The 11,742-nt window shown below is 42.6% G+C and overlaps 1 protein-coding gene across 1 annotated transcript; it reads left to right on the top strand.

Annotated features, from left to right (window-relative positions):
* Positions 1-242: 242 nt before the first annotated feature.
* Positions 243-2,639, top strand: LOC100666773 (tubulin beta chain). Its single transcript, XM_010597579.3, has 3 exons — positions 243-349; positions 672-782; positions 1,543-2,639. The coding sequence occupies exons 2-3, from the start codon at positions 722-724 to the stop codon at positions 2,622-2,624; spliced, it is 1,143 nt and encodes a 380-aa protein (XP_010595881.3). The 5' UTR covers positions 243-349; positions 672-721; the 3' UTR covers positions 2,625-2,639.
* Positions 2,640-11,742: the final 9,103 nt, after the last annotated feature.

Genomic DNA, 11,742 nt, shown 5'->3' with positions numbered 1-11,742 from the left:
CCCTCCGGAGCTAACCCAGGTGGAACTGGAGATGCGGGGCAGCTTGGTCTCTCTCTTCCCTCCAGTCCACAGTGCATCCTTTGCTCCCAAGGGCCAGCAGCTTGCTCCGCAGAGGCACCATGCATGAGATCATGCACATCCAGAAAGGCCAGCGAGGCAGCCAGATTGGTGGCAAGGTGGGCCCTAAGCAATGTCGGGAGGTCACACTATCATGTCATTCCTTTTCCTTCTTTTTTTCAGTTTTGGGAGGTCATCAGTGATGAGCATGGTATCCACCCCACTGACAGTTACCATGGTGACAGTGACTTGCAGCTGGAGAGAATCAATGTCTACTACAATGAAGCTGCTGGTAATTATTTGAATGTTTTTTGTCTAATCAACCTTGCTTTCCATACTGTGGAAACATATTTGGAACACACTCTTGCATTCATTTTAATGCCAGCTGCTAAGAAATACACTTTATCATTCCTTAAGACTCCTGCATATTTGACATGGCTGGACATGCTAAGCATATCCTCTTTGAAAGCAGAAAAACTCTATTCTCCTACTTTTAGCTCAGCTGCTGGAATTTTCCCTGATGAACCCTGATGGGAAAGGCAGATGGGTGGGCCACAGCCTTTTGTGATCCCTTTGCTAGCCACAGCTCTAATTCCAGCTTTTGTCCTGTGCAGGTAACAAATACGTACCTCGGGCCATCCTGGTGGATCTGGAGCCTGGCACCATGGACTCAGTCAGGTCTGGGCCATCTGGCCAGATCTTCAGGCCAGACAACTTCGTCTTTGGTGCGTAGCCGTGATCAGTTGGAACTGACTAAATGATTTACCTTCTTCTCAAAACCATGAACACCACAATGCTGAGTGGTATGTGCTCAGGTGGATTGTGTGTCCACAGACATCCTGAGTCTTGGGCTCATCTGTCCAGTTCAAAGTGACTGCTCTCTGGCCACTCTCTATAGCTCAAAGAAAGATTTAGCTTGTGGTGAGCTGCCATAGTCTTCCCATTAAACCTCTGAAGGTTTAAGAATAAAGAACAATGCAAAAGTTTCAGACAATAATATTTCATAGGCTAGTGGTGATTTCAGAGGACCAATGACAACAGGTAACCATCTAAAGAGACCAAAGCCAAAAAAAAAAAAAAAAAAGAAAAGGTTAGGACCAGAAGTTGAGACAACTGCATAGAAACACTCTCTGCTGTCTGATCATCTTGTGCCTTCGCCCCTGCCTATTTAATTCTATATAACTCAATATTTACATGAGGTCTTTGTCCTCTCTTCTTAAAATTAAAGGCAGCTGGGTTCATTAAACATCTCTGTTTTTTCAACTAATAGCCTCACGTATATGAAACTTGCTTTTTACTTTATTATGATCCCTGGTGTTTCTGAGGGTGAGTGAGAGCATCAAAAACTATTTCTCTAGGTAAAAAGGGGGCATCAAAAAGCACCTGCCACTCAAAGAATAGTCTCACTTTCTCTTCCAAAGTCAAATGACAGAATTCAGAGCTCCTTACATTTTAGTGTCTAATCTTCTGCTTTCCCTCTGGCAGGCCAGAGTGGTGCCGGCAATAACTGGGCAAAGGGCCACTACACAGAGGGAGCAGAGCTGGTGGACTCCGTGCTGGATGTGGTGAGGAAGGAGTCTGAGAGCTGTGACTGTCTCCAGGGCTTCCAGCTGACCCACTCGCTGGGGGGTGGCACGGGGTCCGGGATGGGCACGCTGCTCATCAGCAAGATCAGGGAGGAGTACCCCGACCGCATCATGAACACCTTCAGCGTTATGCCTTCTCCCAAGGTGTCAGACACCGTGGTGGAACCCTACAATGCCACCCTCTCTGTCCACCAGCTGGTGGAGAACACCGATGAAACCTACTGCATTGACAATGAGGCCCTGTATGATATATGTTTCCGCACCCTGAAACTGACCACCCCCACATATGGGGACCTCAACCACCTGGTGTCGGCCACCATGAGCGGGGTCACCACCTGCCTGCGTTTCCCAGGCCAGCTGAATGCAGACCTCCGCAAACTGGCCGTGAATATGGTGCCCTTCCCCCGGCTGCACTTCTTCATGCCCGGCTTTGCCCCCCTGACCAGCCGGGGCAGCCAGCAGTACCGGGCCCTGACCGTTCCTGAGCTCACCCAGCAGATGTTCGACTCCAAGAACATGATGGCTGCCTGCGACCCCCGCCATGGCCGCTACCTGACGGTGGCCGCCATCTTCCGGGGTCGCATGTCCATGAAGGAGGTGGACGAGCAGATGCTCAACGTGCAGAACAAGAACAGCAGCTACTTCGTGGAGTGGATCCCCAACAACGTGAAGACGGCCGTGTGCGACATCCCACCCCGCGGCCTCAAGATGTCCGCCACCTTCATCGGCAACAGCACGGCCATCCAGGAGCTGTTCAAGCGCATCTCCGAGCAGTTCACCGCCATGTTCCGGCGCAAGGCCTTCCTGCACTGGTACACGGGCGAGGGCATGGATGAGATGGAGTTCACCGAGGCCGAGAGCAACATGAACGACCTGGTGTCCGAGTACCAGCAGTACCAGGACGCCACGGCCCAGGAGGAGGAGAAGGGGGAGGGGGAAGGGGGAGCATGTGTCCAATACATCGTGGTCTCTGTATTCTAACTTGGAATAAATTTTTTACTATTTTTTGAAGTATAAAGTTCCAGGGTTTAACAATTTTAGGAATAGCTTAGGATTTCTACTTGAGTGCTTTTAATTGCCTTCCTGCCTACAGGGTTGTTATGAGTTGGAATCAATTTGATGGCAAGGGGTTTGCTCTTTTGCTAAAGATAGATAAAAATACAGAATCTATACTATCCACTGGCCTAAAGGGGATCTTTTAAGAAGTGCATCAGGAACATAAAAAAAAAATTTTGTGTGTGTGCTTGAAGTGAAAGTTTAAAAACCAAGACAGTCTCTCATACAAAAACTTACATACACCTTGCTGTATACTCCTAGTTGCTCTCCCACTAATGAAACAGCACACTCCTTCCCTCCGCACCCTGTTTTCATGTCCATTTGGCCAGCTTCTCTCCCCCTCTGCCCTGTCATCTCCCCTCCAGGCAGGAGCAGCCCACATAGTCTCATGTGTCTACTTGATCCAAGAAGATCATTCCTCACCAGTATCATTTTCTATCCCATAGCCCAGTCCAATCCCTGGATGAAGAGCTGGCTTTGGGAGTGGTTACTGTCTTGGGGCAACAAAGTCTGGGGTCCGTGATTTCTGGGGTCCTTCTATTCTCAGTCAGACCATTAAATCTGGCCTTTTTACGAGAATTTGAGGTCAGCGTCCCACTGGTCTCCTGCTCCTTCAGGGGTTCTCTGTTGTGTTCCCTGTCAGGGCAGTCTTTGGTTGTAGCCAGGCACCATCTAGTTTTTCTGGTCTCAGGCTGATGGAATCTATTGTTTATGTGGCCTTTTCTTTCTTCTTGGGCTCATAATTTGTGTCTTTGGTGTTCTTCATTCTCCTTTGCTCCAGGTGGGTTGAGACCAAACTGATGCATCATAGATGGCCCCGTGCGAGTGTTTAAGGCCCCGGACGTCACTCTCCAAAGTGGGATGCAGAATGTTTTAATACATTTTATTATGCCAGTTGACTTAGCTGTCCCCTGAAACCATGGTCCCCAAACCCCTGCCCCTGATACACTGGCCTTCAAAGCGTTCAGTTTATTCAGGAAACTGCTTTTGGTTTAGTCCAGTTATGCTGACCTCTCCTGTATTGTGTGTTGCCTTTCCCTTTACCTAAAATAGTTCTTATCTACTATCTAATTAGTGAAAACCTCTCTCCTTTCCTCCCTCCCAGCTCTCATAACCATTAAAGAATATGTTCTTCTCTGTTTAAACTATTTTTCGAGTTCTTATAGCAGTGATCTCATATGATATTTGTCCTTTTGCAACTGATGAATTTCACCTAGCATAATGCCTTCCAGATTCCTCCAAGATATGAAATGTTTCACGGATTCATCATTGTTCTTTATCAATGCATAGTATTCCATTGTGTGAATATACCATAATTTATCCATTCATCCACTGATGGGCACTTAGTTTGCTTCCATCTTTTTGCTTCACAATGCTTCAGTGAGCACAGGTATGCATATATCTGTTTGTGTAAAGGCTCTTATATCTCTAGAATATATTCCAAGGAGTGGGATTGCTGGATCATATGGTAGTTCTTTTTCTAACTTTTTAAGGAAGTGCCAAATCGATTTCCAAAGTGGTTATACCATATTACACTCCCACCAGCAGTGTATAAGTGTTCCAGTTTCTCCACAACCTCTCCAACATTTATTATTTTGTGTTTTTTGAATTAATGCCAGCCTTGTTGGAGTGAAATGGAATCTCATTGCAGTTTTCATTTGCATTTCTCCAATGGCTAATGATCGCGAACATTTCCTCATGTATCTGTTAGCTACCTGAATTTCTTCTTTAGTGAAGTGCCTGTTCATATCCTTTGCCCATTTTTTAATTTGGTTATTTGTCTTTTTGTAGTTGAATTTTTGCAGCATCATGTATATTTTAGAGATCAGACGCTGATCAGAAATGTCATAGCTAAAAACTTTCCCAGTCTGAAGGTAATCTTTTTACTCTTTTGGTGAAGTCTTTGGATGAGCACAGGTGCTTGATTTTTAGGAGCTCCCAGTTATCTAGTTTCTCTTCTGCATTGTAAGTAATATTTTATATACTGTTTATGCCATGTATTAGGGCTCCTAGCATGTCCCTATTTTTTCTTCCAGATCTTTGTCATTTTAGATTTTATATTTAGGTCTTTGATCCATTTTGAATTAGTTTTTGGGCATGGTGTGAGGTATAGGTCTTGATTCTTTTTTCTGCAGATGGATATCCAGTTATGCCAGCACCATCTGTTAAAGAGACTGTCTTTTCCCCATTTAACTGACTTTGGGCCTTTGTCAAATATCAGCTGCTCATATGTGGACAGATTTATGTCTCGATTCTCAGTTCTGTTCCATTGGTATATGTATCTGTTGTTGTACCAGTACCCGGCTGTTTTGACTACTGTGGTGGTAAAATAGGTTCTAAAATCAGGTGCAGTGAGGCCTCCCACTTTGTTCTTCCTTTTCAGTAATGCTTTACATATCCAGGGCCTCTTTCCCTCCCATATGAAGTTGGTGATTTCTCATCTCATTAAAAAATGGCATTGGGTGGATCAAAGACTAAAGTGATAAAGATCATGGAAGAAAAAATAGGGACGTTAGGAGCCCTAATACAAGGCATAAACAGAATACAAAACATTTCTAAAAATGATGAAGAGAAGCCAGATAACTGGGAGCTCCTGAAAATCAAACACCTATGCTCATCTAAAGACTTCACCCAAAGAGTAAAAAGACCACCTACAGATTGGGAAAAAATTTTCAGCTATGACATCTCTGACCAGCGCCTGATCTCTAAAATCTATATGATTCTGTTAAAACTCAACCACAAGAAGACAAACAACCCAATTAAAAGTTGGGCAAAGGATATGAACACGCACTTCACTAAAGAAGATATTCAGGCGGCTAACAGATACATGAGAAAATGCTCTCGATCATTAGCCATTAGAGAAATGCAAATTAAAACTACGATGAGATTCCATCGCACTCCAACAAGGCTGGCATTAATCCAAAAAACACAAAATAATAAATGTTGGAGAGGCTGCGGAGAGATTGGAATTCTTATACACTGCAGGTGGGAATGTAAAATGGTACAACACTTTGGAAATCTATCTGGCGTTTCCTTAAAAAGTTAGAAATAGAACTACCGTACAACCCAGAAATCCCACTCCTTGGAATATATCCTAGAGAAATAAGAGCCTTTAAAAGAACAGATATATGCACACCCATGTTTACTGCAGCTCTGTTTACAATAGCAAAAAGATGGAAGCAACTAAGGTGTCCATCGACAGATGAATGGATAAATAAATTACAGTATATTCACACAACGGAATACTACGCATCGATAAAGAACAGTGATGAATCTGTGAAACATTTCATAACATGGAGGAACCTGGAAGGCATTATGCTGAGTTAAATCAGTCAGATGCAAAAGGACAAATATTGTATAAGACCACTATTATAAGATCTTGAAAAATAGTTTAAACTGAGAACACATTTCTTTTGTGGTTACAAGAGGGGGGAGGGAGGGAGAGGGTTATTTACGGATTAGATAGTAGATAAGAACTACTTTAGGTGAAGGAAAGGACAACACTCAATACAGGGAAGGTCAGCTCAACCGGACTGGACTAAAAGCAAAGAAGTTTCGTGAATAAACTGAATGCTTCAAAGGTCAGCGGAGCAAGGATGGGGGTTTGGGGACTGTGGCTTCAGGGGACATCTAAGTCAATTGGCAAAATAAATTCTATTAAGAAAACATTCTGCATCCCACTTTGAAGTGTGGCGTCTGGGATCTTAAATGCTATCAAGCGGCCATGTAAGATGCATCAATTGGTCTCCACCCACCGGGATCAAAGGAGAATGAAGAACACCAAGGTCACAAGGTAATTATGAGCCCAAGAGACAGAAAGGGCCACATGAACCAGAGACTTACATCATCCTGAGACCAGAAGAACTAGATGGTGGCCGGCCACAACCGATGACTGCCCTGACAGGGAGCACAACAAAGACCCCCTGAGGGAGCAGGAGATCAGTGGGATGCAGACCCCAAATTCTCATAAAAAGACCGGACTTAATGGTCTGACTGAGACTAGAAGAATCCTGGCCGTCATGGTCCCCAAACCTTCTGTTGGCCCAGGACAGGATCCATTCCCGAAGACAACTCATCAGACATGGATTGGACTGGGCAATGGGTTGGAGAGAAAAGCTGATGAGGAGTGGGCTGCTTGTATCAGGTGGACACTTGAGACTGTGTTGGCGTCCCCTGTCTAAAGGGGAGATGGGAGGGTAGAGAGGGTTAGAAACTGGCAAAACAGTCACAAAAGGAAAGACTGGAGGGAGCGAGTGGGCTGGCTCATTGGGGGGTGAGTGAATGGGAGTGTGTATGTAAGTTCTTATGTGAGAGACTGACTTGATTTGTAGACTTTCGCTTAAGGCACAATAAAAATTATTTTTAAATAATGGCATTGGAGTTTGGATTGGAATTGTGTTGTGCCTATAGATGCCTTTTGGTAGAATAGACATTTTTACAATGTTACATCTATCCATGAGCGAGGTATATTTTTCCACTTATGTAGCTCTCTTTTAGTTTCTTGCAGTAGTGTCTTGTAGTTTTCTTTGTATAGGTCTTTTATGTCTCTGGTAAGATTTATTCCTAAGTATTTTATCTTCTTGGGGGCTACTGGAAATGGTATGGATTTGGTAATTTCCTCTTGTTCCTTTTATTGGTGTAGAGGAATCCAACTGATTTTTGTATGTTTATCTTGTATCTTGATACTCTGCTGAACTCTCCTATTAGATTCAGTAGTTTTCTTGAGGATTCTTTAGGGTTTCTGTGTGTAAGATCATGTCACCTGCAAAAGGAGATACTTTCACTTCTTCCTTACCAGTCTGGATGCCCGTTATTTCTTTATCTAGCCTAACTGCTCTGGCTAGGACCTCCAGCACAATGTCCAATAAGATAAAGGGCATCCTTGTCTGGTTCCCGATCTCAAGGGGAATGATTTTAGACTCTCTCCATTTAGGATGATGTTGGCTACTGGCTTTGTATAAATGCCCTTTATTATGTTGAGGAATTTTCCTTCTATTCCTATTTTGGTGAGAGTTTTTATCATGAATGGGTATTGAACTTTGTCAAATGCCTTTTCTGCATCAATTGATAAGATCATGTGGTTCTTGTATTTTGTTTTATTTACATGATGGATTACATTGTTTTTCAATGTTGAACCATCCTTGCATACCTGATATGAATCCCACCTGGTCATGGTGAATTATTTTTTTGATATGTTGTTGGATTCTATTGGTTAAAATTTTGTTGAGGATTTTTGCATTTAAGTTCATGATTCTACTTTTATGGCCTTATGGTCAGAGAAGATGCTTTGTAGTATTTTGATGTTTTGGATCCTGCTAAGGTTTGCTTTATGGCCTAATATGTCGTCTATTCTAGAGAATGTTCCATGTGCACCGGAAAAGAAAGTATACTTGGCTGCTGTTGGGTGGAGTGTTCTGTTTGTGTCTATGAGGTCAAGTTGGTTGATTGTGGCTTTTAGATCTTCCACGTGTTTACTGAGCTTCTTTCTGGATGTTCTGTCCTTCACCAAAAGTGGTGTTTTGAACTCTCCTAATATATATATATATTTTTTAATATATTTGTGGAGCTGCCTTTCTCACTTTTCAATGCTGTTAGAGTTTGTTTTATGTATCTTGCAGCCCTGTCATTGGGTGCATACATATTTAATATAGTTATGTCCTTCTGGTATATTGTCCCTTTAATCATTATATAGTGTCCTCCCTTATCCTTTCTGATGGATTTACCTTTAAAGTCTATTTTGTCAGAAATTAATAGTGCCACTTCTGCTCTTTTTTGATTTTTCTTTGCTTGATATATTTTTTTCCATCCTTTGAGTTTTTGTTTCTGTCTCTAAGATGTGTCTCTTGTCGGCAGCATATAGATGGATTTTTTTTTAAATCCATACTGCCACTCTCTATCTCTTTATTGGTGGATTTAGTCCATTTACATTCAGCATAATTATGGATAGGTAAGAGTTTAGTGCTGTGATTTTGATGTCTTTTTTTATGTGTTGTTGACAGTTTCTTTTTCCCACTTAATTTTTTGTGCTGAGTAGTTTATATATTGTCTTTTTCTCATTCGTTGAAGTTGATTTTGTTTCTGCTGAGTCCCTATTTTTTTTCTTGTATTTTGATGAGTAGCATTGTTAGTCTCCTTTGTGGTTACCTTAATATTTACCCCTATTTTTCTAAGTTTAAACCTAACTTTTATTTCTTTATATTGCCTTGTCTTCCTATCCATACCAAAGATCTGTGATTACATTTCTACGTCTCTCTTCGTTTTAATGTTGTCTTCTTTTACATAATGACATCACTTTCCCTGTTTTGAGAGTTTTTTACCTTGATTTATTTTTGTGATTTCCCTATCTGGGTTGACATCTGATTGCTCTGTCCAGTGTTCAAGTCTTGGGTTGATATCTGATAGTATTGATTTTCCAACCAGAGAACTCCCTTTAGTATTTCTTGTAGTTTTGGTTTGGTTTTTACGAGTTCCCTAAACTTCTGTTTATCTGGAAATGTCCTAATTTCTCCTTCAGATATGAGAGACAGTTTTGCTGGATATATGATTCTCGGCTGGCAATTTTTTTCCTTCAATGCTTTATGTAAGTCATCCCACTGCCTTCTTGCCTGCATGGTTTCTGCTGAGTAGTCTTGATCTTATTCTTATTGACTCTCATGTGTAGGTGACTTTTCGTTTATTCCTAGCTGCTCTTAAAATTCTTCTTTATCTTTGGTTTTGGCAAGTTTGATTATGTCTTGGTGACTTTCTTTTGAGATCTACCTTATGTGGAGTTTCGACGAGTATCTTGGATAGATATCTTCTCATCTTTCATGACATCAGGGAAGTTTTCTGCCAACAAATCTTCAACAAGTCTCTCTGTAGTTTCTGTTATCCCTGTTCTGGTACTCCAATCACTCCTAAGTTATTTCTCCTGATAGAGTCCACATGATTCTTAGGGTTTCTTCATTTTTTTTTAATTCTTTTATCTGATTTTTCTTCAAATATATTGGTGCCAAGTGCCTTATCTTCAGTCTCCCTAAGACCACTTGCTTAATTCTGCTCCTCTGACTTTCTATCGTGTTGTCTAATTCTTTAATTGTATTGTTAATCTTCTGAATTTCTGATTGCTGTCTCTCTACGGATTCTTGCAGCTTATTAAATTTTTCATGTTCTTGAGTAACATTTTTAATTTCTTCAACTGCTTTATCTGTGTGTTCCTTGGCTTGTTCTGTGTTTTGCCTGATATCCTTCCTGATGTCTTGAAGGGTGCTGTATATTAATCTTTTGTATTCTGCATCCGGTAATTCCAGGAAGGCACCTTCATCCAGGAGATCCCTTGATTCTGTTTTCAGAGCTTGTTGATCTCAATTTATGTGATTTGATACTGTTGTCTCCATGCCAACTATAAGTTATTGTATTAGTTTGCTTACTATATCCTAGCTTCTTGCTTTGTTTTGTTTTGAAATCCAAATAGGTTGCTTGAGTGAGCTAGCTTATTTTCACCTTTGAAGCTCTGATGTCCTGTCACCAGATGGCTAGAGCTGTTATCAAGTATATCAGCCTAGGAGTCCATTCAATTTTCTTGTATGGATTCAGCTCAGGTGTCCAGGTAGTTGGTCATCAAGTGTGTGGTAGGGGCTCTGTGCTACAGTCTTAGAGGGGCAAGGGGGATTGGTGTAGGTACCAGTATCTGCTTGCAGCAGGAGGTCATGCTTTGAACAAGGCAGGGGGCTGACAACTGTCCCCCGAGTGTCTGTGAGGAAAGTGTGTCCCTGTTCCCTAGAGTGCACAGGTGGGTGGGTTCTGCAGACAGACCTTGGGCACCCAATGCTTTTGGTTGTAAGGACTGGGAGGTACCATTTATCTTTGTACCCGTCATGGGCAGCTGGATGACCTGAGTGGAGCCACCAGTCCTTAGGCCCCTGATGTGGGTAGGTGAGGATAAGAACCCTGTTTAATAGGCAAAGTGGTGTCAAACATCAAACACCCACCTCTCCACCAAACGCTGAAACCATTGTGGTCTGCCAACAAGGGCCTATTCTCCTGAAAGAGGCCCACAGAGGCCCATGCAGAGGCAAAAGCTATTCTAAGTCCATGGACCTTTTATGCCTGGACTGGAGCCACTTCTGCCCTGAGCTTCCCAGGTTAGTGGAGCTGGCAGATTATCTTTTCCCCAGTTGTGAATTTATTCCAAGACTGGGAGAATGGCTCAGGACACGTAACAGGACCTATCTCAGGCCCAGGGAAATCGACAGTCACTGAAGCCAGCTTCGGGGCTGGAAAAAAAACAAAACCAAACTCAGTGCTGTCAAGTCAATTCCGACTCACAGCAACCCTATAGGACAGAGTGGAACTGCTCCAGAGAGTTTCCAAGGAGCGCCTGGCGGATTCGAACTGCCGACCCTTTGGTTAGCAGCCGTAGCACTTAACCACTATGCCACCAGGGTTTCAGGGCTGGGGGGCGCCGTAAAATACATGGAAGTACTTAGCTTTTACCGAGAACACTGTTCTTCTCTGGACTGGAGGTGTGAGTAGGTTGTGTGGCTGGCTGTTTCTCACTGAGGATGGTACCGCCAGCCCGCCATCAGTGCTCCTGGGAATGGTGCCTGAGGGATCCCAGCGATTCAGGTCCGGCAACTCCTCTCTACTTCTGAACCATCTTTCCTCCCACCTCCGCCACTCTGTTTTCTAACTTCGCCTTTGGTGTTCAGGTCTCCTAGCTTGTCATAAATGTAATCGTTTCACTTGTTTTTTGGGGGTCTTTGTTGTAAGCTGGTTCACCAGAAGTGTCTGACTACTCTGCCATCTTGGCCCTGCCTCTAAAAAACAAAATTTAAAAAAATAAAAAAAGTGAACGAGGTGTGAAGACTGATTTGGGGATAAAGCAAACTCACTCCCTTATTTGCTGTAGCTCCAGGTACACTATTGGTTTATAGAGTGAGGAACTTATTTAAGGATTTTCTTCTACTGTTTTTGTCCTTGAGGTTATAAATATAATAAAAAGGTGAATGCTTATATTTCTCAGATAAAAGGTACAGTGTAAGTTCAAGGTGTCCTAAAAGAG

The sequence above is a fragment of the Loxodonta africana genome, chromosome 1 (assembly GCF_030014295.1).
Source record: "Loxodonta africana isolate mLoxAfr1 chromosome 1, mLoxAfr1.hap2, whole genome shotgun sequence".
NCBI classification, from domain to species: Eukaryota; Metazoa; Chordata; class Mammalia; order Proboscidea; family Elephantidae; genus Loxodonta; species Loxodonta africana.
This window is presented reverse-complemented; position numbering and strand designations above follow the sequence as displayed.